The 27,817-nt window shown below is 34.6% G+C and overlaps 1 protein-coding gene across 1 annotated transcript; it reads right to left on the minus strand.

Annotated features, from left to right (window-relative positions):
- Window positions 1-232: 232 nt before the first annotated feature.
- On the minus strand, window positions 233-27,817 carry LOC131071042 (putative leucine-rich repeat receptor-like protein kinase At2g19210). The gene is made up of 14 exons (XM_059219269.1): window positions 27,670-27,817; window positions 4,754-5,303; window positions 3,963-4,444; window positions 3,230-3,356; window positions 3,061-3,132; window positions 2,836-2,908; window positions 2,584-2,705; window positions 2,257-2,432; window positions 1,947-2,164; window positions 1,721-1,847; window positions 1,110-1,178; window positions 788-965; window positions 566-698; window positions 233-484 (listed from the first exon to the last, which is right to left on the minus strand). Exons 1-14 carry the CDS (start codon window positions 27,815-27,817, stop codon window positions 233-235), a joined length of 2,727 nt encoding a protein of 908 aa, XP_059075252.1.

Below are 27,817 nucleotides of genomic sequence, written 5' to 3' on the forward strand. Positions count from 1 at the left end.
CTATCCGTGACAGTTTTTTCTATTTTCTTAACACGCAAATACATATAAACATTAGATATGCAGTTATCTCTATCATATATTGATAAAAATACCTGTGCGGGGTTACTTAATTTGAACGTAATAGAAATGCCAAAAAAAAGTGAAGGAAGTGGGACGATGATTATTGCTACTCCATACACTAACTATCTTATCTGGGAGAGAGAACGGAGGTCTCAACGATTGCCGATGAGAATTATACAGCAATTGGATTGTAGTTAGGTTGGACAACTATTCCATCATCTTCCCCACCTATTGTATGATGTAGTTGAAGAGCTTCTCTCAATTCGCTCACAACGAAGTTCATGGTGGGCCTATCTTTCTGTTGCTTCTCTGTACATGACATTGCTAACTTCGCAACCCTCAACATTGCACCGAGGTGAATGTTTCCCCCTGCTTTTTCATCTATCAAGCTCTCAATATCTCCTGCAGAAATCATCGGCCTTGACTGCAGCAAAACAATTCAATATCACTAAATTGGACTCCATATTCCTTTGTGTTTAGATAGTAGTGATGTCCTTGTGCTTACCCAGCAGAGAATGTTTGTCACCTGGCCCAAACTATTTGTAAAATTAGGCTTTCTTCCCGATATGATCTCTAAAATTACAATGCCGAAGCTATATACATCACTTTTATCTGTTGAAATCCAAGTCTCATTATATCTGTGCAAGAAAAACAGTATCAACATTTGTGTTTTCATTTTGTCCATATAAATAAATAAATAAATAAAAGAAATTAGAAAATAATTTACTCAGGATCCACGTAGCCACGTGTGCCCACGCATTTTGATGAAGCGTGAGTTGCTTCACTAGTTGACATCCCAAAATCTGCTATTTTCGCTTCCATTCTTTGACTTAATAATATATTGGCTGGTTTTATATCTCTATGAATTACGCGACGGTTGCATCCAGAATGCAAGTACTCCAATCCTGATTATCACACCATTTATTTTTATTTTTTTATAAAAATGGATAGAACTGAACTATATTAAATTTTAAAAGTTTTGTTTACAGTGTTCCTTGAATAAAATCGAAACAATAAATGTCTCCCATTGCATCAAGCAATGGATCTACCTTGAGCTGCATTTAAGGCTATGTCAAGCCTTGTTTTCCAGTCAGGCCACTGCTTTGATGGAGATGATTCTGCATGCATGGAGCATATGTTATCCGAGGAAAAATATCACTTATGATAACAATCATTACGATTGTAAGAGCGTCAGGGACCTTTCATTATAAATCAAATTTCTTTCCTTCTTAATAAATAGGATGAGTAAATTTATAAATCCTAAAAAATAAAAATTCCAAACGACCTCGGTAACTGCCAAGTGCTGACTATATTTCAAAATGATAGAATTATCATCACTTGACTAGGAAACCTGTCATTTTTTAAAATGCAACTGAAATTATATGATGCAAGTTTAAATTTAAAGAAAAAGGAAACGGTAGGAAAGTTTCCCATTCAATTTCTTGCTTCGTATCTTTTAGTGGTAGTTAACAGTTTTTATAGGCTATAGACAATCTAAAACAATTGCTTTACTTGCTTGAATAACCTTTCCCTTTGGGTGCTAAATTAAGAACTAAACTATTGTGATCTAAAAGGCTTTATTGGATAGCTAAGTCAATTTGGAATTGGTAAAGCTAAATTATAACTGTGACATAAGAATAAAAACAGAGCAGAAGATTGCCATGGAGAAGTTGATGCAAATTTCCATTGGGCATAAACTCGTAAATCAATATTCCATGTGCTCCTTCACAGCAATAGCCTAGTAAAGACACAAGATTTTTGTGGTGCGCTTTCAAAAGCAAGACAGCCTGCAAAAACATTTTCATTTAAGAAGAAATTAGATACCAAATTATAGAGCTATGATCGAATTCCTATTATGGCCCAATTCATCAAAGAATCGTACAGACCTCCGTTTTAAATTCATGTGTCCCTTGTGTAGAAGTTTCTGAGGATCTTTTGACGGCTACCTCCCTTCCGATATTTAACTTGCCGTAGTATACAGGTCCATATCCTCCTCGCCCAATTTCCGTACTAAAATCATTAGTCATTTTTTTGACCTCTTCGTAGCTATATTCTCTGGAAATTGCTTCGATTACAATTTGCGAATATGGGGCAACCAAGGATTCTGTAGCGTGACAATATTTTCATCATTAAAAAGGATTACATCCCATGAGTAGCTTCGAAAAAAAAATGAGAAAGTAAAAGCAGCATACTAGCCTGCATCTTCGCTTCTTCTGGAATTTTTGCGAATTATTACTACGGCAATGCAGCAAACGATGAATAGTGCTATCACACCACCAGCAACAACCAAACCGATAATCAAACCTTTTTTTGTGGATTTCCTTCTACAAAAATTGTGACCTTCGTAACAGAGATGCACATTTCCGGAAAGACTACAAAACAAATAAATTAGAAATTAGAATATAGTGTCCTAAAGTGTCCTAACTGTTAGGTTTCAAACCAAATAGAAGATTCCTCAGACATAAAATGACACACAATACTGTAGTCGAAATTCCTCATTTGTAATAGATTTTTAGGCTTCACCTGAGATTTAGGTTCTTCTTACTTTCCAAAGCTGCAGGCACTGTTCCCGTGAGGTCGTTGTTCTCCAGATCACTGAAAAGTTTCATCCACAAAAGACGTTTACATAAAAAATAAAATATTACCTTCAATCTAGATTACATAAAAAGAAAAATAAATCCCTCTACACAAAAAAGTAGGACTACTAAAAGAACAAGGAGCACTACTAAAAGAACAAGGAGTACGCAATTATTTAAATTTCAAGAAGATACTCACACTTTCTTTTAAGTTTGTCAAACTAGCCAGCGATTCAGGTATCGCTCCGTTTAAATTGTTGTCAGAGAGATCACTAGAAAAATATAAACAATTTTTCTTATAGTCGGCCTATCGAATGAGCTTCTCAGTTGTGTGAAAATCGTATAAATATATTGGATGTATATTACATATGTATTTATAAGCAAATTTATGTTTTTATAAAATTTGTTTGAAAATAAAACCTACATAATTTCCAATGCTGTAAGACTGCTAATTTTAGCCGGAATACTACCAGTTAAGCCTCTGCTTGCTAGATTCCTGAACAATGTATAATTATAACATCAAATTAAGATAACAAGTTGTAATAAAAAATAAGTTGTAATTAAATGAATTGAAAATTGCAAGTATCACTTACAAAATCACAATTCTAGGTGATATATCATTACTGCAAGTTAACCAATCCCAGGAATGTTGCGTGGGCAAGCATGGATCACCGACATAAGAATAGTTTATTTGTTGTTGAATAATGTTTATAACTTCTACTGCAATTTCAATATTACAAAACATTTAAACACTCAATTATACTTGTATACATATTTTAATGAATTATGTCTAAATCCTTATTTCATGACATTCAATCATAAGTTATTTTTATGAAACTTATTATTATGTTATTAAAAAGAAATAAATAAATACTATATTTTATCTTTCTTATATTTGTTTATCAATTGTACAAATTCACAAACTTTTATAAAAGATTTTTCTATACTCTCTTACACAAATTACCCTTTGTCTATTTCTCAAGAATAGTTTTGAAATATAATTTAAAATATTATGTCAAACTTGTAAAATATCCTTCTTCTAACATAATATTAGTTTAAAACTTAAAAGATAGAATTCACTCCCTTAGAATTGAAAAACAATAACTAGAGTTAAACACTAGAGTTGACTAACATTTTCTAGACTTAATATGTTGCTTAAGGTGTGTGGTCACACTAAGAATACACTTCAAGACTTAAAAGTGTTAAACACTAAGAATTGACTAACATTCTTTAGAATTAATTTATTGCTGAGTGTGTGAGATTTAAAACTGACCTAAAATCTTTTTTAAGTAATATTTATGTGTCATCTAAATATTTGATACATACCATCTTTAGTGAATGTTCCTTGTTGATTTTGAGAACTTTGACGATACCATTCAAGAGCATTTGCTATTGGAGGCAAAGTGGAACGATTTGTTGCTTGGAAGCGAAATGCCATACTATTAGTAATGCCATATGGTACGAGGACAGATACATTTGATGATTGCAGATATTTGGGCTGAATGGGATCACTATTAAGCTTTTTATCATCTAGAAAGAAGTCAAATTCTCGAAGACTTGTTGCATTCAAATCAGCTTTTAACTCAGCGAAATACGCAGAAATATAAAGGTTTCCATATCGCTTACTCTGCTGCAAAGGTATATCTATCACAGAGGGGGAGTTGAGGTTGCTTGTTACTGCTCCTTGCATGACAAGAGATGGAGGTTGGTCATAAGCCACTCCCATAGATACTTCCATACTGGTTGTGATAGTTGGAAAGTCTACTGAAGATGGATACCAAAGTCTATCAAATTGGTCATCCGGGTACCTGTTTATCAAAGATTTAAAAAAAATAAAAAAATGATTAATGGTAAATAATAAACTAAAACAATATTTACCACTTTTTTTCATAAATAAAGTATTAATCAAGATTTACCTTAACATTTCCCTTATAAATTTTCATAATAAACATACGAAATTGTTGCCATCTGCAAAACGCACTTCATTTTTACTTTTAAACGACGATTATGAATCTTCTGTGCTTGTGAGTTCTTTTTCCGGATTTTTGCTATATTCGCCAATAAATTAACATGTAAAATTTCTACCAGAAGATTATGTATGTTATGGAAAAGCTTACCTGATGTCGCTAGAACCTTGAGGTCCATAGTTGCTGTACACTATCCTCAATAGTGAAAAATCTCTGTTGACAGGGCAATACATGTTATGATTGAGAGGTCGCAGTTCCAAAGAAGAAATGATGGGTGATCCAATACTCAGATTATTTCGGGCAAGGCAGACATTAGTTGGATCGAACTTTACCATGAAAATGATTTCTTTCTGAACAACTAATTCGTTTGGATCACTAAATGAGAAGCTGTACCAAAAGTCGGCGTCCAAAAGGAGATCAAACTGTGGAGGTGAGTTGAGATTGTCATGGTTCCCATAAAAGAATGTTCCGCGGAGAAGATATTTTGTTCCAATCTGCACTGGCGTTAACTGGTAACAACTTTTCCTTTTCTCGGGAAATCTTCTAAGGCTGGTCAATTGCCTAGATCCTTCTCCTCCAACAGCAGTATTTGAAAGATTAACTTTCTGTCCAGAATTGATGTAAGGGTCATCTGGCATCCATTGTATTCCAGCATCATCTGTGTAGTTTTCGGTGCCTCCGCAGTCGAGGCTAATGAATCCTGCAAATGTTATTAACATATATCAAATATTTGCATTTTCATAATATAGCCAGAAGGGACCCGAAAAGACTAATCAGAATTTAAGGACTTACCGGGTTGACTACATACAGGAGAAGCAAAAATTAAAGCCACCATCAACAAACTCAACATTTTCCGAATCATTATGCAGAACAATCACCTAATCTAATTGCGTTGCATTCTCTCAGTCTCGAGTATAAATAAGCAATGAAAAATAATAGGACAAGAACAGTCATTAGGTATAAACCAACGGGAGCGATTTCTCTGCAACGTTTTTTTCGTAAATAGGGCGATAATGGTTTTTTTTTCACGTATTGCATGGTACAATCCAATGTTGTGCAAATTTCCAATGGTTACATAAATTCTATCAATTTCAAATATACTTACGGCATTCGTATCTTCCAAATGGCTACATAAATTCTATCAATTTGAATTATAATTATGCTAGCCATGTCACAGCCATAAATCTCCCATCTTTTTTCACAATTTTTATTATTGTTAATCACCTGTCAATATTTTCTATTCATGTTGATGTTTAGGATTATTTCATTTTAATCGTATGAAAAGAGGTGGATAAAAATTATTCACATTTTAGAGTCCAAATTTGACAAAGAAACGTGAATTGCACAGTAAACATAAATTGCTTACAATACATTAAAATGTTTTATTCATTCATCTAGCAAAAATATGGAATACATCATGATGCACCTCCAAATGAAGGTTTTTAATACATTTCTTCATTCTCATTATAGGGTTGCATTGTATAACTTTTCAAAGAAAAATTAAAAAATTAAAAAATATGGAAATTACCATATATTAAAAGTTAATATGTAAGGAAATGAGATCTTAAGCCTATCAAAGCAAAAGAAAGATATCAAAATGTCTTGCATAACATTGGAATACGAATAGACTCAACTATAGTCTTAATAGGAGAGTTGAGCACTGGGGATTATGTTCCCTTGTTGCAAAAGAATTGTGGTTGTGCTTTTTGTGTATATCTTTAGAGTTATGATAGTAAAATAATTTATTTCAGCAATAAAAAATAGATATAGAAAGAATAATAGAAACAAAAAGCCATATCTAGAACAAAGATACAAAGAGAAATATGGATCTAAAATTTTGAATACAAAGTGTCGGACATGGGTGTTGGGTGCCCTAGTCCGAAATTGTTTGAAACTAAAAAATGTGATTTGAAATTTAATTTAGAAGGTTATAAAACACTATCTTCCAAAAACCTAGCTCAAATAGTATGATAGGGGTTCTAGGTCAATTTGTCTATGGTTTTTTATTTGCTTAAAATTTATTGCAACCTGTAACTATCTACTCTCCACTTATGTAACCATTTTGCTATTAACTTTAGCCCTGTACATAGAAAAAATGAGAAAAAATGTTGTCTTGTATAGGGCCTTGCCTAAGTCAAACCTCGTGTTGTTGTACCTACCTCCACAACAACTATGATGATGAAAATAGTGCATGTCTTTGTAAATACAAAGCCTAAAGAAATAATGAAATGCTAAAAGAAAATGATATTACCTTATCTATGAAACCCTTTGCATGGAATCTTACACAATGCTTGATATGATGGAGTAAGTCTTACTATTTGTTAAACCATACTTTCATCATGAAGAAACATAATGTAATTGATGATAATTGTTGTAACAAACTTGTATGCTTGAATGGTTTTCTCCATGAATACAAATTTATTCTTAATTTGATTGTTATGATGATATAATTCTCAATTGAACTTGCTTGACTTTGAAAAAGGAAAGGAAATTGTATTTATATGCAACTTAGATCTTCTTAGGATTAGTTGTGGGAGAAGGCTGGTAGAGTAACATAAATTATTTCTATTTGTAAAGTTGACTTTTATTCTTCAAAACTTGAGCTCAAATTGCTTAGATAGGGGAGCCGAATGACCTAGTCTTGGAAAAAAGAGCCATAGAAAAGATGGTGAATAGAGTAACAAGAGAATTTTATGGAAATGGTCACAAAATTACATCCAATTAACATAAATTTGGCACATTCATCAAAGCAAGTCTAAACCTAGTATGAAATTTTTAAGGTATATAATTTACGACACTAAATTTATCCTCTACTTTAGTAGGATAATAAAATTATTATCATACCCATAATAATGTATAGAGAAGTCAAAGGTTCTTTCATTGAGGAATTCAAGAGACAAGACATCTCCAAGTTGAGCAAGGTATTGCTAGTGTAATTTCTTGCATTGTTTTTGTCACTCTCGTTTCTCAACAGTCACTAGTTCCTCAACAATTTCCTACCATTGATCAGTTTTTTTTTTCTTGTATATATTGGCCGTTGTTCGTAATACAAGTCATCGGATTGCATTTGTTTCATCCTATCTACTCTTTTAATTGGTATCAAAGCCAATTAACCAAACATCCCTTGATGATTGAGAGGTTTGGGGGACTAGAACTAAGCTCTGATTGACACCATAATTTACAACATTAGGTGTATCTTAATCAAATGCCTCATCTTATTGTGTGGCAATATGTCCTCTTTGTTGTCACTGACGAGGATATCGTCTCAATTATCTAGAATGACTTTGACCGGATGGACCTTCCTTACTAGAATTTCCCTATGTAAGGCCATTGTACCAACAATGATTAGTATCATCTGTGTTAGTCATCTATGTTAGTCATTATAATTTCCTAACTTTAGCCTTGTACATAGAAAAAATGAGACAAAAATATTGTCTTTTATAGGGCCTTGCCTAAGTCAAATCCCGTGTTGTTGTGCCTACCTCCACAACAACTATGATGATGAAAATAATGCATGTCTTTGTAAGGAAAAAGCCTAAAGAAATAATGAAATGCTAAAAGAAAATGATATTACCTTATCTAAGAAACCCTTTGCATGGAATCTTACAGAATGCTTGATATGATGGAGTAAGTCTTACTATTTGTTAAACCATACTTTCACCATGAAGAAACATAATGTAATAGATGATAATTGTTGTAACAAACTTGTATGCTTGAATGATTTTCTCTATGAATATAAATTTATTCTTAATTTGATTTTTATGATGATATAATTCTCAATTGAACTTGCTAGACTTTGAAAAAGGAAAGGAAATTGTATTTATATGAAACTTACATCATTTTAGGATTAGTTGTGGGAGAAGACTGGTAGAGTAATATAAATTATTTCTATTTGCAAAGTTGACTTTTATTCTTCGAAACTTGAGCTCAAATTGCCTATATAGGGGTGTTGAATGACCTAGTCCTGAAAAAAAGAACCATAGAAAAGGTGGTGAATAGAGTAACAAGAGAATTTTATGGAAATGGTCCCAAAATTATGTACAATCAGAAATAAATTTGGCACATTCATCAAAGTAGGTCCAAACCTAGTATGAAAATTTTAAAGTATATAATTTACAACACTAAATTTATCCTCTACTTTAGTAGGATAATGAAGTCATTCTCATACCCATAATAATGTGTAGAGAAGCCAAAGGTTCTTTCATTGAGGCATTCAAGAGACAAGACATCTCCAAGTTGAGAAAGGTATTGTTAGTGTGATTTCTTGCATTTTTTTTGTCAATCTCATTTCTCAATAGCCACTAGTTCCTCAACAGTTTCCTACGATTGATCAATTATTTTTTTCTTGTATATATTGGTTGTTATTCATTATACAAGTCATTGGATTACATTTGTTTCATCCTATCTACTCTTTTAGTTGGTATCAGAGCCAATTAACCAAACATCCCTTGATGATTGAGAGGTTTGGGGGACTACAACTAAGTTCTGATTAACACCATGATTTGTAGCATTAGGTGTATCTTAATCAAATGCCTCATCTTGTTATGTGGAAATATGTCCTCTTTGTTGTCAGTGATGAGGATATGCCCTAGATTGTCTAGAATGACTTTGACCAGATGGACCTTCCTTACTAGAATTTCCTTATGTAAAGATATTGTACCAACAATGATTAGTATCATTTGTGTTAGTCATATGACAAATGTGACACCAACAATTCACTCTGGGAGGCTACTAAGGTTGTGAAGGCTACTTCTGAGAATAGTCTTCTTTATGGAGGCTCCCTTTTGAGACTTCTTTCCTCATTATTGTTGAGAGACTATAGGTTTGAGGCCTCTTCATATTAAATAAGATTTACCAATTCTTCAAAAGATTATTTTTGTTTGGTGATATTTAAAGTTGGGACAAATGTTTGAAATTGTAAAGGAAGAGCTCGCAAGGTGATTCGAACAAGCAATTTGTCTTTTACTTTTTCACCAAGGCCAAGAAGCTCTACTAGGAGGGAAGACACATGACACAAGAAGCTCTCAACTTTCTCACCAGCTTCTATACTAGGTGTATGAAGCATAGACTGAAGATGGAGAATCTTAGTTTGGTTCTTTGCCTAGTAGATGGTGGAAAGTGCATCCCAAGCCACCTTTTATGTTGTTATATCTTGAACATATGGTTTAACTTCATCAGTGATGCTATTTATAATTAACATCAAGGCTTTGATACTAGCCTTGTCAAACTTCTTTTTCTTATTGACATTATTAGGACATGTAGTTGCTCTACTAACAATTTCCCATAATTAATCAAACTGAAGAATTGTTTTCATCTTAGTATTCCATGCAGCATAATTGGATTCTTTAAGAAGTTGTGCATTTGAAAGTAGAATCTTTAGAGTAGACATGATAAACACCAGAATAAAATATATTTCACAGAAAAAGAGGAATTTTATTAGTAGTGTAATGACGTACACATTTTTACAAAGATAAATACATTCTTCTATAGATGATAAGAATAATTAAGGAGAGCACAATAGGTTCATGTTGTGAGATAGGGACACTATATGGGAATTCTACCTTGTCTTCATCATCAACATCATAACCCTCTTCAAGATGCACACATTTTGTTTTGTGCTTGAAAGCATACATCAAAAATAAAATATTCTAGGAGTTATTTTCACATAAGCTCATCCAATTGTAAATTTCTAGTATTTTGAGGAGCATCTAACAAAGCAAAATAAAAACCAATACTATCTAGAAATACATTATGATCACCATGATTACTAAAAAATGCTACTGGAAACATCATACAAATTCAACATTCAAAAGAAAACTGCCTTTTATCACCTTATTTCTTCACAATATACCTAGAAGACAAGTCTTGTGGATTAAGGAATACTTCTCACATGATCTTCAACATGGCTAATCTCCACCATGGCTAATTTTCAATGTGGTTCTCCTTTACAATGTACTTGATCTTTCTCATATGGTTGTAATCCTCTTCGCACATGGGTCTACAATTTTCATACACTCCTGTTTGTGCATAGGCTATAATCATTTTTATGCATGACTCTTCATTGCTCATAGAATGGCTTCTTCTCCTTCATACTCCCCTAACCATGTACTTATCTTCTCTCTATACTTATAGATATGGACATTTTTCTTGATCTCTCCATCATCTTAGTTCCCAAGAGATGATAAAAGGTGTTCCTCATCTTCCTTCTATTGGAAACAATGCAGCAAACTAAGAGGGGGGGATGAATCAATTTTCTCACAAACTCTACTTAAATCAAACAAAATTTCAAATCTGATTATTAAGAATAAAAGAACAAATCAACACCACATCAATAACACACATAACACCAATATTTTTGACTTGCAAAACCTGGTTAAGGGAAAAACCACAATGGGAACCTACCCACAATGAGATAATGCCCTATTAGGAATAAATGAAATATTACAATGGGGAATGCACACATGCATTCAAACACACTACCTAGAGCTCACTAATCGAAAACAACAAAGGACTACAACCCTAGGAAGGCTCACTACCTTACAAAAATATTCAGATTACATCTAGAGTATCATAAACTGATAAAACAATATCTCCTCATGCCTTCTTAGAGTTCCAGTTAAGCACATAACACAAACTATTCTCTTTCACACTTATTCATAGCTCTTCATACTTCTCCTCTGCTACTGAAACATCAAATCATCATTCTCACACACAAATACATCTCTCACATGATTATTACATTTATTTATACAATTCATCAAACTATCTTTCAAGGTCGGGTCAATGCTCATTACACATTACAAGAACATAACCACACATGCTACAATATTACATTCAGACCAAAAAAATGCTAGCTAAGACATAGTATGGACCTAAATCACCACCTCAAACATGCAACACCTTCAAAAATTATGCTTCAAACATTCGGAACATGGTACAATCATTCGGCCGATCAAGAACACCACATAACATGAACATACTAGAGAAATATTCCATAATGAGCATAATGATCAATGCAAACCATCAACACAGATGGAGCATGATATAGAAACATCCACAAGAATCATGAATTACCACAGAAACAACCACAACATCACCACTTACCAGAATCTTCATCATCATTATACCTAATCTCAAGAACATCAACCATACATACTGTGAAACTGAAAGATTCACTTGAGGACCACCAAATCATGAACAATCTAGATTGAGGACACATGTGAATGTCCCAAATACTCTTCCAAATCTACAAACCAAGATATTGCAATTTTAGAGCAATGCAGAGCAAACTCTACAACACTGATCAACACTAAACAATAGAAAACCAACCTCAATACCAAATCTCATAACTCAATCAAATAACCATGCCGACCTTTGAAACTTGAGTCAAATCAACTAGAGATACTTATCTCAAAACCCTTTAATTTGTAACAAGTCAACTACAACACATTGGCCAAACCAACTCATTTAATCTGACTGCAACACTAGAATACACAAGAATATGTTGACATCAATGAAAACACATCATTCCAGCAAACTTCTCGAGAATATCCAACAATATCCCCCTTTAGCATTGATGGAAACATATGAATGTAAAAAATAATCAATGCAAAGAAAGAATTCAATTATCAACAATCTCCTCATAACTCAACAATATTCCCCTAAGATCTAGGACATGATACAGTAGTTTTTCAAATGCTCTTCTCCCCCTTTGACATCAATGCAAAAGGAACATATGCAAATCATGATTCTCTCACCCTTACTAGATAATCTCTTCCCCTTTGGACAAACTCACAAATCTAAACAATTGAACCACGACACTAATTACTCCCCTTGAGTAGCAGCCTCACTCATCAATTTGGATCACAAGATATCTCTATGAAGTCTACTAGACTGATCCAAATCCATGCATCTTAGTTCTCATCACCCTAGATTCTCTTAGATATACTCATAGCTATCCTTAGGTAAAGGCTTTGTGAAGATATCTACAATTTGTTCCTTTGTAGATATTTAATCCAATCCGACTTCCTTCTCATTCGTCTTCTTTCTCAAGAAATGAAACTTGATTGATATATGCTTAGTCTTTGAATGCAGCACCATATTATTAGAAATATTGACAACACTTTAATTATCCCACTATATAGCAGTAGGCTTATAAAAAACAACTCTGATATCCTTCAACATTTGCTTCATCCATACCACCTGAGTACAATTGCTAGTGGCAACAATGTATTGAGCTTCTATAGTAGATAAAGAAATAACATTCTACTTCTTACTCATCTATGAAACCAATCTTTTACCCAAGAAAAATAAACCACCACTAGCACTCTTTCTTTCATCCACATCACCTACCCAATCAACATCAATAAAAGCACTCAAAGTAAAATCATCATATTTAGGATACCACAAACAAAAATCAATTGCCCCTTTCAAATATCTGAAAATTCATTTCACATCAACAACATGATATTTCTTAGGATCAACTTGAAATCTAGCAACATGACAAACAAAATTCATAATATTTAATCTATTCTAAGTCAACTACAACAATTCACCAATCATAGATATGTATCGAGTCTGATTTTCTTTTGGAGAATCATCATCCTTTGTCAACTTACATCCGGTCACCATAGGGGTACAAACTGGCTTTGCATCATCTAATCCAAAAGTCTTCAACAATTCCTTCACATACTTGGATTGTGATATACAAATTCTTTTATCCAACTGAGTAATTTTCAATCCCAAAAAGAATTTCATTTCACCAATCATAGACATCTCAAACTCATTCTACATATCATCAACAAACTTCTTGCACAAACCATCATTTTCATAAAATATAATGTCATCAATAAAAACGTAAACAATCAAGATGTTATCATGATCAATCTTGAAGTACAAATTACTATCAATAGTACCTTTATTGAATTCCAACTTCATCAAATACTTATCTGACCTACCATACCAAGCTCTTGGGGCTTGCTTCAATCCATATAGTGCTTTCTTGAATTTGCAAACCATATATTTCTGATCTGTCAACTGAAATCCATCTGGTTCTTTAATATAAACCTCCTCTTCCAACACACCATTAAGAAAGATTGACTTGACATCCATCTAATAAACTTTAAAATCTTTGTAAGCAGCATAAATAATAAATAATCTAATAGCTTCAATTCTAGTTACCAGAGCAAAAGTCTCGTCAAGATCAATTCCTTTCATCTGAGAATAACCCTTACAAACAAGTCTTGTTATATTCCTAACAACTTCACCTTTTTCATCCAATTTATTTTGAAACACCCATTTAGTTCCAATTAAATTCTTATCCTTAGGTCTAGGAACAAGAATCCATGTATTATTCTTTTCAATATGATTCAATTCTTCTTCCATTGTTTTAACTCAATTTTCATCTTTGCATGCTTCATTAACATCTTCAGGTTCAATCTTAGAAATCAAGCAATACTCTTCAACAATTCTTCTCCTAGTCATCACACCTCTATTCTTATCTCCTATGATCTATTTTTTTGAATTATTCAACCTTACATACTTGCAAGTCTTAGGATTTTTCCTGATTTCTAGACTCTTGAGCTCTTATACTTCTGCACTAGCACTTATACCTTCTCCTTCATTCTCGAGCTTTTCGAGAACAATCTGAATTTGATTTTGGGTCTGCACTTGATTTCCTTTATGTGAACTGACATCTTGATCATCTAAAACATATCCACCACATTTGATCTATCTCTCATTACCTTCATCAACTTTCACATTAGCACTGCCACCTATTTTCGTCAATCTTGTATTATAACACTAGTAGGTCTTAATTTTAGTAGAATAACCAAGAAAAATTCCTTCATTACTTCTAGCATAAAACTTCCCTAGATCTTCATCTTTTTTGATATAGCATTTACTACCAAAATTTTAGAGATATCTAACTATAGGAATATGACCAAATGACAACTCATAAGGAATCTTATCGGTATCACCTTCGATATGGACCTGGTTAAATGTATATATAACTCATGGCTTCTCTCAAATAGATATGCGGAACATTTTCTTCAATAATCATTGTTTTAGAAACTTCCTAAATTATTCTATTCTTCCTCTCCACAACACCATTCTGCTGAGGGCTCCATAAAGCGAATAACTATCTCTTCACTCCATGTTCTTCACACAATGCATTGAACTCATAGGAAGTAAATTCACCACCTCTGTCAGATTTCAGACACTTTAGCTTCAATCCAATCTTAGCCTCTACCATAACTTAGAAAATATTGAACTTCTCCAATTCTTCATACTTTTCCCTTAAGAAATTAACCCACATCATCCTTGAATAGTCATTAATCAGCAACATTAAATACATGTCACCCTCCAAGCTTCTCACTCTAGAAGGACCACACAAATTAGTATGCATAAGATCCAATATTCTATTAGAAGTATGTTGTCTTCTTTTGAAAGTAACTTTTGTGTGCTTCCCTAATTGACATTCCTTGCATACCGGATTAGTAGGTTTTACCTATTTAGGAAGATCTCTCACTGTTTGAGTAGAACTTATCTTAAACATGCATTCAAAATTCAAATAACACATCATTCTATGTCATAACCAACTTTCATCAATCTGAGAAATCAAACAACTTTTACCATCAACATTCAAGTGAAAGATATTGCCTTTAGTCTTTTTACCTAATGTAATCTCAATTCCGGAGCTACTCAAGATCTTACATTTTCCATTCTTGAATTTCAAATCATAACTTTTGTCAACCATCTATCCAACACTAAAAATATTATGCTTTAGACCTTCTACATATAAGAAATCAACAATGTTATGCTTACCATCAAGAGAAATAGAACCTCTACCACAAATTATACTAGCTTTGTTATCACCAAATCTTACTACACCACCATAATACTTTTCCATACTCACAAACTTACTCTTATTACCTGTCATATAATGAGAGAAACCACTATCAATAACCCATTCATCTTTCTCTTCAACTTTAGAAACCAAAGCTTTTTGCTCATTAATGTAGCTAGTAGAATCAACAGTCATCGGATCATCTTCCTTAATAGCAATGAACACCCATTCATCTCCTAAATTTCCCTTATTAGATTCATCATCTGTCACACCTTCATCAGCAACATAATAAAATTTCTTCTGATATTTAGGCTTATATGGATTTAATGGCTTCTTAGGAACTCTTTCTGAACACCTTCAGGAAAAATGTCCTATCTTATTATGTGAAAAACATTTGAGGCAATTTTCCTTCATACTTACCAGCTCCTTTAAGCAACCTTCTGGTAATCAGGGCTTCAAGCTCTTCAAGCTCTCTCATCTCCTTCTCATAACTGGACACCCTTGTATAAATTTCTCTCCAATTATATTTTTGCTTCCTAGAAATAATAGCTTTAAATGTAGATTCTGACTTAGGAATGGATTCACCGAATTCACTCAACTCAAAGGCAGCAAGCTTTCTAATCAGCATGTCTCTAGTCACATCTATCACCATCTGGATCTCCTCAATAGAAGAAGCCTTTTGCTTGTAATTGGGAGGCAAGGATCTCATCACTTTAAAGAAACAATCTCTAATTGTTCCAACACTCCATTGGCACATCTGATATTCAACACAAGCTCATTCACTTTCTGCATAAAAGATGTAATTGTCTCATCTTCACCCATCTTTAGCATCTCATACTTTCCCTTCAAGCTTTGCAATTTAACAAATTTAACATGGCTATCACCTTAATATAAAGTTTCTAGCTTCTTCTAGATCTCATGAGAAGTCTGCAAATCTATCACATTAGTCATCCCATAATCAGACAAGGCACTCAACAATTATTCCTTAGCTCTGATATTGAATTCAACTTCCTTTATCTCATTCGGAGTTGTAGGACCATTTGGAGGAACATTATATATATTCTTAGTAATCTTCCAATAATCTTCACCAATGCATCCCAAGTGACATTCTAACTAGTTCTTCCAAAGAGTGTAATTTGTTGCATCAAATATTGGACTATTCTTCTTCTAAGCATAGGTTGCCATCCCATATCACCTTAATTGGTCAAGCTCCTTTTTGAGGATCTAGCTCTGATACCAATTGTTGGCAAAAATGCAGCAAACTGAGAGGTAAGGGGGGGGGGGGTGTTGTGAATCAGTTTGCTGACAAACTTTACTTAACTCGAACATAATTTTAGATCTGGTTATTAACAATGAAATCACAAATCAATACCACATCAATAACACACATAACACTAGGATTTTTGACATGGAAAACCCATTTAAGGGAAAAACCATGGTGAGAACCTACCCACAATGAGATAATACTATTGGAAACCAATAACACTAAGAGGGAGGTGAATTAGTGTTATACCAGAATAAAAGATTTTAGCTTTAACAAAACATACATACACCAACTGGTATACCGGTATCCACAAAATTGAAAGAAGTAATGCAACCAATAAGTCAAACATATAAATGAGAACCATAACACGCAAATTTATACGTGGAAAACCTCAATGAGGAAAAATTGTGGTGGGATTTGTGATCCACAATATCAATTCATTGGCCATATGAAGAGATATTATAATATATGTTGGGGCTTGCACTTGCAAGAAGGCTTACAGCCTAGAGCACACTGCTCATCACAAAACGAGTCTCACTGACTACATAATAATTCAGACTACAATCTGGAGAATAGTGAACTACTTAGTATAGCATCTCCTATGCCAGAATGCAATTTCAGTTTAAGCTCTGTCTGTTTCGGTTAAAACTTCTATACCAGAATAACCCTTACAATGAATTCCTCACATACATAGTCTCTCTGATATATTTTTCATTACATTACATCCATAACCTTATACGTCAATTCAATTTTCTATCTATGCATATCCTATATATACCCTATACAAATTTATGCCTTATGTCGACTTACAAGGATATATATAATTACATAATACATGTCGGCCTTATAATATAAATGAATAAGCATTAAACAAGTTTCTGATGTCGGATCCAAGATGTGTTGGCCTTCAATACTGATATACTTTATCATACCATGTCAGTTTGGATTGCTGATGACCAAAGAAATCTTCTATCCTGTCGGTGTCGATGCTGGTGCCGGTGCCGGTGTAGAGTCTGTGAAGTGCCTACCAATATACCATAAGAAGCTTGAACCCAAAATAATGTTTCCATCAATGAAAAGATAATGAAACTTAACCAGTAGAGTGTCAATTGCCAACAATATACCCCTTTGGCATTGATGGCAACACTCATGTGAAAAATGGTCATGGTTTCAACTATTGGTTTTGTTCTGCCCTGCTCCCCCTGAGCTGAATATGCAAAATGGTCCAATGTATGTGTGAGATTTTTCCAAGATCAAGAGCTCAATGAAAAGTACAATAGAGAGACAAAATATAGGATAAGAATAAATCGTATTCTCATGAATAGAAAATGATCAATAAAATCAATTACATACAATGTAGATGAGCTTACTTATATAGGCAAGGCTAGGGATATGTGAGCACACAAACATGACATGTGGCTCAATAAGAAACAAGGATAGGTAAGAGAAATAATATAATAGTCCACATGAGGTGGAACACCCACTGAATGTGGAGTGTAACAACAAGATCAACACCATAAAAGGTGGAAATTCTCCTACACACACTATCCCAATGTGGCACAAACACCCAAGTGTCTCATACCCAAACTACTATGAAATGCATGTACCTAAGTAAACTTAAGTAAAGTGTAATAATATCCAAGATGAATAATTATTTACACCAACACCCCCCCTTAAGTGCAACTTAGGGGAATGCACTTAAGTCTACAATGCAACTTAAGCAATGCAAGATGGGTCCCAGCTACTAGGCCATGTTAGGTACCCATGTACAAATGCAAATGCATGAAAACCAATGCAATGAAATCTCTCACAAAGTGGGGAAAGAGAGAAAAACCCAATGGGAAAAAATCCTCCCCCAAAAGAGAGATGAAAACTATACAAGAGAACTCTCATAGAAGTATGTGAAGGACAAAACCCCATGTGAGGAAAAAGTCCCCCCCATATGAGAGAAGAAGAGAATCTAGGAAGGCCCCCCTCAATGTGGATTCTGCACCAATGATAGAAGCTCGATGTATGAAGAAACTACTCCATGAACGACAAACAACATTCCTCCCCTTAGGAAGAAACAAAACCAAAGGTGTATCCATGAAGTCTCCCCAATCGTGAAGGGAAGATGTATGAAGAAAACTCATGATGAAAGGAATCTCTGAAAACTTCTCAAGTGTCCCCATGTCAATGCTGAATGACAACCCCTCCAAAGGTGGTAAACTATGCCACACTACTGAAAAAGGCACTCCAAGATCTAGTGGAGATGGATGTAGAACATGTACCAAAGACTCACATGTCTCCTCAAAAAATAAAGAGACATCCTCCAACTATTGTACATAAGTATCCACAATCATATCAACCTCAAAAGAATGATCATGTAGAGAATGAACAAGAGGGTTAGAGTGTGCCCTCCCAGCAATCGAAGAAGGATCATCTTCATCAAAGAGAAGATGAATGTCATCAATGATGTCTCCCAAATCTATAATGTAGGATTCCACAAACAAACCTGCAATGTCTGTCAAGTAACCATCCCATGAATCTGAAGCTGGAAGACAATGAATATCCTACTACACTGAATCACATGAAGGCAAAACTGTCGCACTATCTGCATCATCAGGTGCAATAGGTGATGTGATATCAATATGAGGAGATGAAATACAAGGCTCAGGAATGGGGTCACATGTGAGAATCCCCATGTTGAAGTGCCCAAAGTTCTCCTCAAAATCTGAACCATCACAAGAAGTGTGATCAACATGTGTAGAATCATCAAATGTGAAATTATCATCAACAACAAAATCTGAGGAGTATAACTGAGATGAATGATCAACCACCCCAGTCGCAATGATAGCTCTAGTCTCCAAATCTCTAATGAAAATTGACTCAGGTGTGGACTCCACAACTTTCTTAGTTGCACCATGTGTGATTTGAGAGACAGAAAGGAGATTGTTTGTCAAGTGGGGTACATACAACACATTATTGAAGGAGTTATCCCTAATGTCAATAGATCCTTTCCCAATCACATCCATGTATGTATGATTGCCCATCAAAATTTGCGGCATGGTGCAAGGCTCAAATGTAGAGAACATAGACTGCGAAGATGCCATATGATGAGAAGCCCCTGAATCTAGAAGCCATCTCTCTGAATCATGACTGATAGTAGCACATAGAGATTTTCCTTTTCTTGTCCCAAAAGAGTGAGTCTTCCCACTTGTAGAAGCCATGAATGCTTTCCCTTTTCCTTTTGAATGTGAGTGAGTGGAAGTTGATGAATCATCCTTCTTGTAGACATTAGGCAAATCAATGTTATGCTTTTTACTGATATGTGTGAGCTCATCAATCTTCTTAGAATGGCAACGACGCTCCTCATGACCAACCTTTTTACAATAGGCACAAGTAGGTCTCTCCCTCTTTGGTGAGTTATCTCTCTTGGAAGAGGATGAATCTCCTTGTTGTGGAGAAGATGGTGCTTTGTCCTTAGGCTTTGCTTGCCATTTCTTCTTGTTTGAGTTGTCCTTTCCTTGATTTCCTTTGTTCCCTTGATTTGCCACTAATGCTTGAGACTTAGAAGCCTTAAGAATGCCCATTCTTATCAACTTAGTTTGTTCCATCATCAACATTTCATTGAAAGCATCAAATGTAGGCATTGTGTAGCTTGAACCCATTGTCATCCTATGGGTTTGGAAACTAGAAACAAATGCTGCATATTCTTGTGGAAGCTTGCCTATCAAGTTGAAGATCAATTGAGTGTCCTTCTTATCAATGCCACAATCTTTGAGTTGTACCCTTAACTCATTTGCCTTGGTGACATAATCTTGTATAGTATCAAAGTTCTTGGGATCTAACATGGTGAGATCACTATCAATTTGATATCCCCTAATCTCATCAACTTGACCATATAAGTCTTGAAACTTTTGCCAAGCATCCTTGATTAGAGTGTGCTTCTCAATATGAAAAATGAGATCCTTTGATACATACTTTCTTAAGGTACCAATTGCCATGATATTTTTAGTGAGCCAATCCAAGTGACCAACTAGATCAACCTTAGGATTAGCGGGAGCAACAATAGTTCCATCAATGTAATGAGTTAGTCCTTTTTCCACAAGTTTACTCCATGCATCAATTTTCCAAGTAGCATAATTATGAGGAGTTAAGAGAGGAAACTTAGAAGAACCCATAGCAGCAAAAAGGAAGGAACACAAGAGCACAAAAGCACAAGAGACACCCCCCCAAATTAACTCAATCAAAGTACGCCCAAAAATGATCATTTTGGCACTTTATATGTAGTGTGTGTACAATAGGCCACTTGCAAAACAAGGCTAAGTGGACTTCTGATTTCAATTTACAACTTCTCCAAATGAGATTTAAGAGACTTCAACAAATACTACTAGTGATCTAAACTGATATCCAAACAAAATGCAAGTACCAAATATGCCAAAAATGACTAAATGCTGAAAGTACTATTTCTACTTAAAATTACTGCAAACAGATGGTAGATTATGAAAGTAGATGAAAAAATATGCACTTAGAAAAAAACTAGCACCTGAAAAGGAGTCCATATGAGCCCAAATGAAGCCTCCAAAGTTGTAAAAATCAGGATTTCATGATTTCCAAAAAACTTGTATCCGAAAATCAGAAACATTTTGCACCACTATACAGATCTTGAAATTCTACCCCAAAACAAAAAAAATTGCTTGAAAAAACGAGTCTGGATGAGTGAGATATCGTTGTTTGAAAAATGCCTGCAAAATTATAATTTCTGGAAAATTTCCGTCGCAGTGTCAAACTTCAAATGCCTCTAGATTTGGCCTCTGAAGTCTGATTTGGATGAAACAAAAAGAAAAATTGACTTTCTTGGACCTCCTCAATCCAATGATAACCTCAGATTTGACCCATCAAGCTTCAATAAAAACCTAAAATAGAAAGATCCAAAATGCAAACCCCAAATAGCATCAAATTTCTCTCAATTAGCAAACCAATGACACTCTAATGGCTCTGATACCATGTGAGATTTTGCCAAGATCAAGAGCTCAATGAAAATTACAATAGAGAGACAAAATATAGGATAAGAATAAACTGTATTCTCATCAATAGAAAATAATCAATAAAATCAATTACATACAATGTAGATGAGCTTACTTATATAGGCAAGGCTAGGGATATGTGAGCACACAAACATGACATGTGGCTCAATAAGAAACAAGGGTAGGTAGGAAATAGGTGTGGATAGGTAGGATAAATAATATAATATTCCACATGAGGTGGATCACCCACTGAATGTGGAGTGTAACAACAAGATCAACACCATAAAAGGTGGAAATTCTCCTACACACACTATCCCAATGTGGCACAAACACCCAAGTGTCTCATACCCAAACTACTATGAAATGCATGTACCTAAGTAAACTTAAGTAAAGTATAATAATATCCAAGATGAATAATTATTTACACCAATAGTATGCAACCCTTCATTCTTTTTCACATGTATACTACTCCTCCTTTGACATCAATTCCCAAAAATTGTAAAAAGAAATGTCAAAGAATGATAACTGTACACCGAATATCTCCCAAAAAAAATGTCTTACCGAAGCTTGACCAATTTCAATATTTCCAGGTAAGCTTTCTCTAATAACTCCACATAAGTATCCCAACCAGTTTTGAGTGTGCCAGAGATAGATACAAGACCACTCAGTAAATATGCAAGTGATTCTTTCTCATTAACTTCTATTGGTGTGGGCTTACCAAGTATATCCATGCATTGCCTCTTATGAACACCAAGTGAATCCAATCTTGGACTCATTAGACCTCTTTAGACTTCTGGCTCTCCAAATGATCTCATCTCTTTCTTTTTCAAGACCAGAAATTTGATTCTCCAAAGTTCAAATTTGTCCATCTATAGACGTGGTCAGTGAAATTAGTCCATAAAAAGAGTTAGCATTATTAGCAATTTTTTCTTGTACCTCTTTTATCTTTTCATCCACTTTTGTTGTAAGAATCTCTATATTGCAACATGCCCTGTATATAGTAGTACTTTGTTTCAAAGAATTTTCTATCAAAATTAACTTCTCTTCAATCTTTTTCTTCTCTCTATCAATGATCTGATCAAAAGCATCTTTCTTAGACAAAGTGAATTTTTCAAGTGCTAGATGGTTAGAGATCTGTTGTAATGATTGAAAATCTTTAGATATGTGGTTTGTTATTATCTTAAGCTTATCGGAAGGGCTCGCTTCATTCTCAATTGTACATTCCGGGACCAATCTATGTAAAACAGTTATGGATTGATCTATAATCCCTTTGTCTGTGGTTCCTTCCTTCATCAGTTTCTGAGCATCCATCATCATTAGTTCCGTGGGACTCATCTTTGTGATGTTTTTATTTTTCACTAGAGAAGTGTCAATTGTCAATACGAATGTGTTAGCAACTGGTTCCTTACTGGATTCCCCTGTTTTCTCTGGTGATTTATCTTTTATTACCTCCTCACTTGCATCGATGGCTTCACCACTTGGTGTAGTATGTGAAATTGTCAGTTCCTCTCTAGGAACAGTATCGTCAACCTATACATTAGTATCCAAAGGAAAAGTGTCCTCAATAAGAATATCCTGTATATTGTTTTCTGCATTAACCCGTGTCTCTATATTTGTCTGTGCATTTGGCTCAATTTCCACTATCTTGATATTCTTCAAAACTGAGGGTGACATACCCATAATTCCTTTACTTTTCCCTTCAAATGGTGTATCTATAGTATCCATCTTTATCTTCGATGAAGTGAAGAATCCTCTATGCTCTCCCAAAAATTTTATCCAATCCTTGTGTGTTTCTTTTATTTTCTTATTCATCAGGCTAGTTATTGTATGTTTGTTGTTAAATATTTTCCTATCTGCAGCCTCAATTGTCTTCTCCATCTTGTCTGTTGTTACAGTAACACATATAGCTAAGAGTTCTTGTATCTTAATGGGTTTGTCTTATTGCATTGCAGATAACCTTCTCGCATCTAATATGTTGTATAGCTCGGTCGGTATTTGATTTTCTATTTCAATTAATGCTTCTTATAGATGTTTGAATATAGAAGAATTGCTTCCTCTACCTCTCTCTGTTCATTAACTATAAATGTATCATAATAAGACTTAACATTATTTAGTGTCCCATCCTTAGTTATTTCATCTACAATTTCAATACAAGTCTTAGGCAGAATAATTGGTACATTACCAATCTCTAGTGCCAATTCAATATCACTCTCCTTCCTCTTTCTGGCAATACCATATCCAGCTGATGGTGTAGCCTTGGGTGCCTACTTATATGTTATTACTTTGAAGGTGACTTTCCTAAATGGTTGTCTCTTTGGTTCCACTTTAGATTCTTTCGGTTTATTTCTTACAACCCTTTTGAAAGCTAAAGGTGTCTCATCATCAGTCTTAGAATCTGCAGCCACAGGTTCAATGTGAACTACCAGATCCTTCCTCTTTCTCCCTTTCTCCGGGACAAAATCAATGAGTGCCTTAATATCCTTAGAAACATTTTGTACAAACTTGCTTGCCTTACATTCTTGTTTTTTCCTCTTCTTCCGGTTGAACTCAGTTTCAACCTCAAAAGTCTTTTATTGTGCTATTCCACAAGGTTTTTCTACTTCTTCTATTTCTACATCTATTAGAATTTTTGCATAAGCATCAAGGATTAATGAATCCACCTCATATCCTATTTCCTCTATCCAAATCTTTTGGGGCTTAATTTCCTCCATGAAAGTCACATCCTTCTTAACCATGAAACTGATGTTGGTAGAGTATTTCTCTACAATTTTCTCAGGTATCCTTATCCTAGACCTCATAGATTTTTGAAAATCCTTGCAGTAACCCCATACCTTGTCATCTCTAAGACTCCCCAATGCAGGAATTGATTGCTTAAGCTATCTTCGTACTGGCATGTTAAAAGCCCATTGCTTCCTTCCAGAACTGGGGGTATCATTTAGAAAATATAACATTAAGCACACTAACATATTTTCATACCAAAAGGTGCTTTCTTCTCACCTTTAATCTTTCCTAAATTGATCAATAACTCCTCATGCATCCAGTCATAGAGATCTAACTCGATATTTTCTCTCATCATTCTATAAGTGGCCAAAATACATGCACTGGAAACTAAATTCAGTTGGTTAGAGTGAGCTACCTTGTAACCTATGATCATGCTGCCAAATTTGATGTCAGTGTCGGTGATAGTGTTCACCTTCATTGATCTCTTGTCTGATGTAGCATTGGTGATCTTCCTTACTAAGTCATTTGATACTTTCTTATTTGGATGTTGTCCTATTGATGGTAAACCTATAATTTCTCAAATGGCTTCGTTAGTGGTTTTGTAGGGTTGGTTTGGCCATATGAATTCCCCATGTACTCTACTTAGTACATATCTAACAATCTCATCCTTGAATTCCGGAATATCCAAAATATTAGTGAACCCTAGATCTTCGATGTGTTTATATGCTAGTTTGATTTTACTAGATTATCCCATGAGTTCATTCATATACATCCCCTTGATTTCAGAAGTACCTAAGTCCCCTATATGACAATGAATATAAGCCCTAACATCTTCTTCATATACCACTCCCTCTGGGATGCAAGAAATTGCTCCAACCGAATCTTCCATGGTAGCCACATGTGGATATCGTTTGAATATTGGCCTGGGGCAGTCCTTAATTTCTACTACAGTTGGATTCGCAACAAATATAGGAGTAAAAGATGATCTTGATTCCATGATTCAAGAAAAATACCTTTAGAACTCTGCCAGTGAAAACCTCTTATCAAATCCTTCCAGATTTCGGTGTGATTGTTTAAGATAAAATCTGACCACCTCTTAATAGTTTCTGATTGCACTAAGTCACTTTGAATTTCTCTGAAATAACTCTAAATACTGGGTGATTAATAATGAAGTGTAACTGACCTTTTATCCATCGAGAAAAACCCTAATTTTCTATTGACATAAATGACTGCTGGTGAAGGATAGTGGATCTCACTCTGAATATATCAATGATGGATAATCCTATCCAATATCTAGAACATCTTTTAGAATCTCTTCCAGGGGCATATGCATCATCTTTCATGAAATTTTCCTACCGCTAAGGCATCTGCCTTAGTTACCAGATGAGCTCACTATAGGTGTAGAAGCAGTCTCTTCTACTAGATAGGTAACCAGGACGTTCCCATCTGATGATTTCTCTTTAGTATTTCTGACCCATCTGTGAGTATGATCTTGTCGAATTTTATTAACCTTCTCTTTGCCTTTATCATTTATTCCTCCATTGCCAACTGGTGGATTTTTTCTTCTATAGAACTTAGAAATATGTCTGACTTCATTGCATGCATAACATGTAACATCGTTCTTTTGAATTGCCTTGCTAAAACCGATGAAACTACTTGACCTGCACTAATTAGCCATAGGTCCAAATTTTTCACAAGCATAGCATTTTACATTCATTCTACAATCTTTTGTCTTATGACCAATTTTATTGCATTTAGAACATTTACCGAGAGCATAATCAGGATTCTGATTTGCTCTATTTCTACATTGTCTAGCCATGTGACCAAATCTATTGCAAACAAAACATCTACCATTGAATTTATAAGTATTGAATTGCCTTACCATTGTCTTATGGTTTTGATCTTCATTAGCAATACTGGAACTCTGTCCTTGCTCAAATCCAAGTCCACTAGAATCTCCAATCTGCCTTTGTCTCTTCAGTAACTCATCAAGCTTTGTTGAGCTGATCTTGAATTTTTCTTTGTACTCACTTATAGTAGTTAAATCATCTCTTAGTACTATCATTTGTCTCTCAAGCTCTTGCTCATTGCTCTGAGATTGTACCAAATTAGACCTTAATATCTCATTTTCATGAGTAAACCTACTACATTCTTCAAATTTGTTCTTTAGGGATACAATAAGATTTTCTTCCTTTTTTTTTCTATCCTCAATATCCTTGGATAACCTCATAGTCATAGTTTGCATTTCATTCCTCATAATCATATTTTTGTTAAACATAAATGAGTTTTACATGGACCCTAAACCAAAAGTTTTACAATAGACGACCATTAGCCAAACTAACATGAAACAACATTAAAACATGGGAGGAACCCTGAGCAGTCACGAAAATAAAGGAAACACAGACAAACAAGATAAAACAAAAGAAAAATCTCTCAATTAAGAGAGAGCACCATATCCTTGTTCTTTTTGATGGAAATCTTGTTAATTTCCTCCAGCTCCTCCATGATGAATCTGGAGGTACCCTTGTTGCTGCTTCTACTCCTGGTTTTGGAGTTGGATCTAGTGGTTTCGCTATCACCAGCAACCATATCATCTCCTCCAAGATCTTTAGCCAGTTCACTATGATAGGATCTATAATCAGCAACCATGGCATTAATCTTTTCAAGCCCCTCAATACTGTTGTTCATGACTTCTTTACTAATGTCGACCAAGTTTTTGAGATTTTTTTTAATCTCTACCATGGATTGCTCCACCTTATCAATCCTTTTCTCATGATTGCATTTCATCACCTCAACGTTCTAGGAGAGTTTTATGTCATAATCATAAGTTTCTTTGGTTTGTTGGGCTCAGGGGAAGCAGTGAATATATCAATTATTTATTTAACCCCCATTTTGAGGGTATCAATTTCGTGCTCAACCCACTTCTAGCACCTCTCCTAGCTTTTGATAGCTTCCATAACTAGATTTATCAGATTACCAGTCTTCTGATTCCTAGAGTTCTCTTCATTGGCTATGGTCCCCTATTTTTCTTTTAGGACATTGATAGGAATGTCCAGATTAATCCCTTGGTCTGGAATGTTCAGGCTGTGGTCCTTAGCCACTAGCTTTTTCTTTTTGGTGATGGGCCTGACCTTGGAGATCATTTTTCTAGTGGTTTTATATTTTCTATCCGCCCATTTGGGAGGATTCTTGCTGCCAAATGTCCTTGGGGTTACCATAATCTCACCTTCATCCGCAGGTTCATATTCAGGGTCATCAATAGGAACCCCACTTTCTTCCAGGTCCATTTCTGAGTCAGAGACATCCTGGATGTCCATCTGTAGGCTAGTCTCAGCAAGAGGGGCTACAATTTCAAGGGATTTAGTATACTCCAT

Source organism: Cryptomeria japonica, chromosome 4, assembly GCF_030272615.1.
Source record: "Cryptomeria japonica chromosome 4, Sugi_1.0, whole genome shotgun sequence".
NCBI lineage: Eukaryota > Viridiplantae > Streptophyta > Pinopsida > Cupressales > Cupressaceae > Cryptomeria > Cryptomeria japonica.

Excerpts from the sequence above, each read along its gene's own strand:
- LOC131071042 (XM_059219269.1), bottom strand. The coding sequence starts at position 27,817 with ATGGAGTATACTAAATCCCTTGAAATTGTAGCCCCTCTTGCTGAGACT. Across the intron at positions 2,433-2,583 it reads AAGAAGAACCTAAATCTCAG|TCTTTCCGGAAATGTGCATC; the intron begins GTGAAGCCTAAA and ends TTTGTTTTGTAG. Across the intron at positions 1,179-1,720 it reads TTTGCATCAACTTCTCCATG|AATCATCTCCATCAAAGCAG; the intron begins GCAATCTTCTGC and ends CCATGCATGCAG.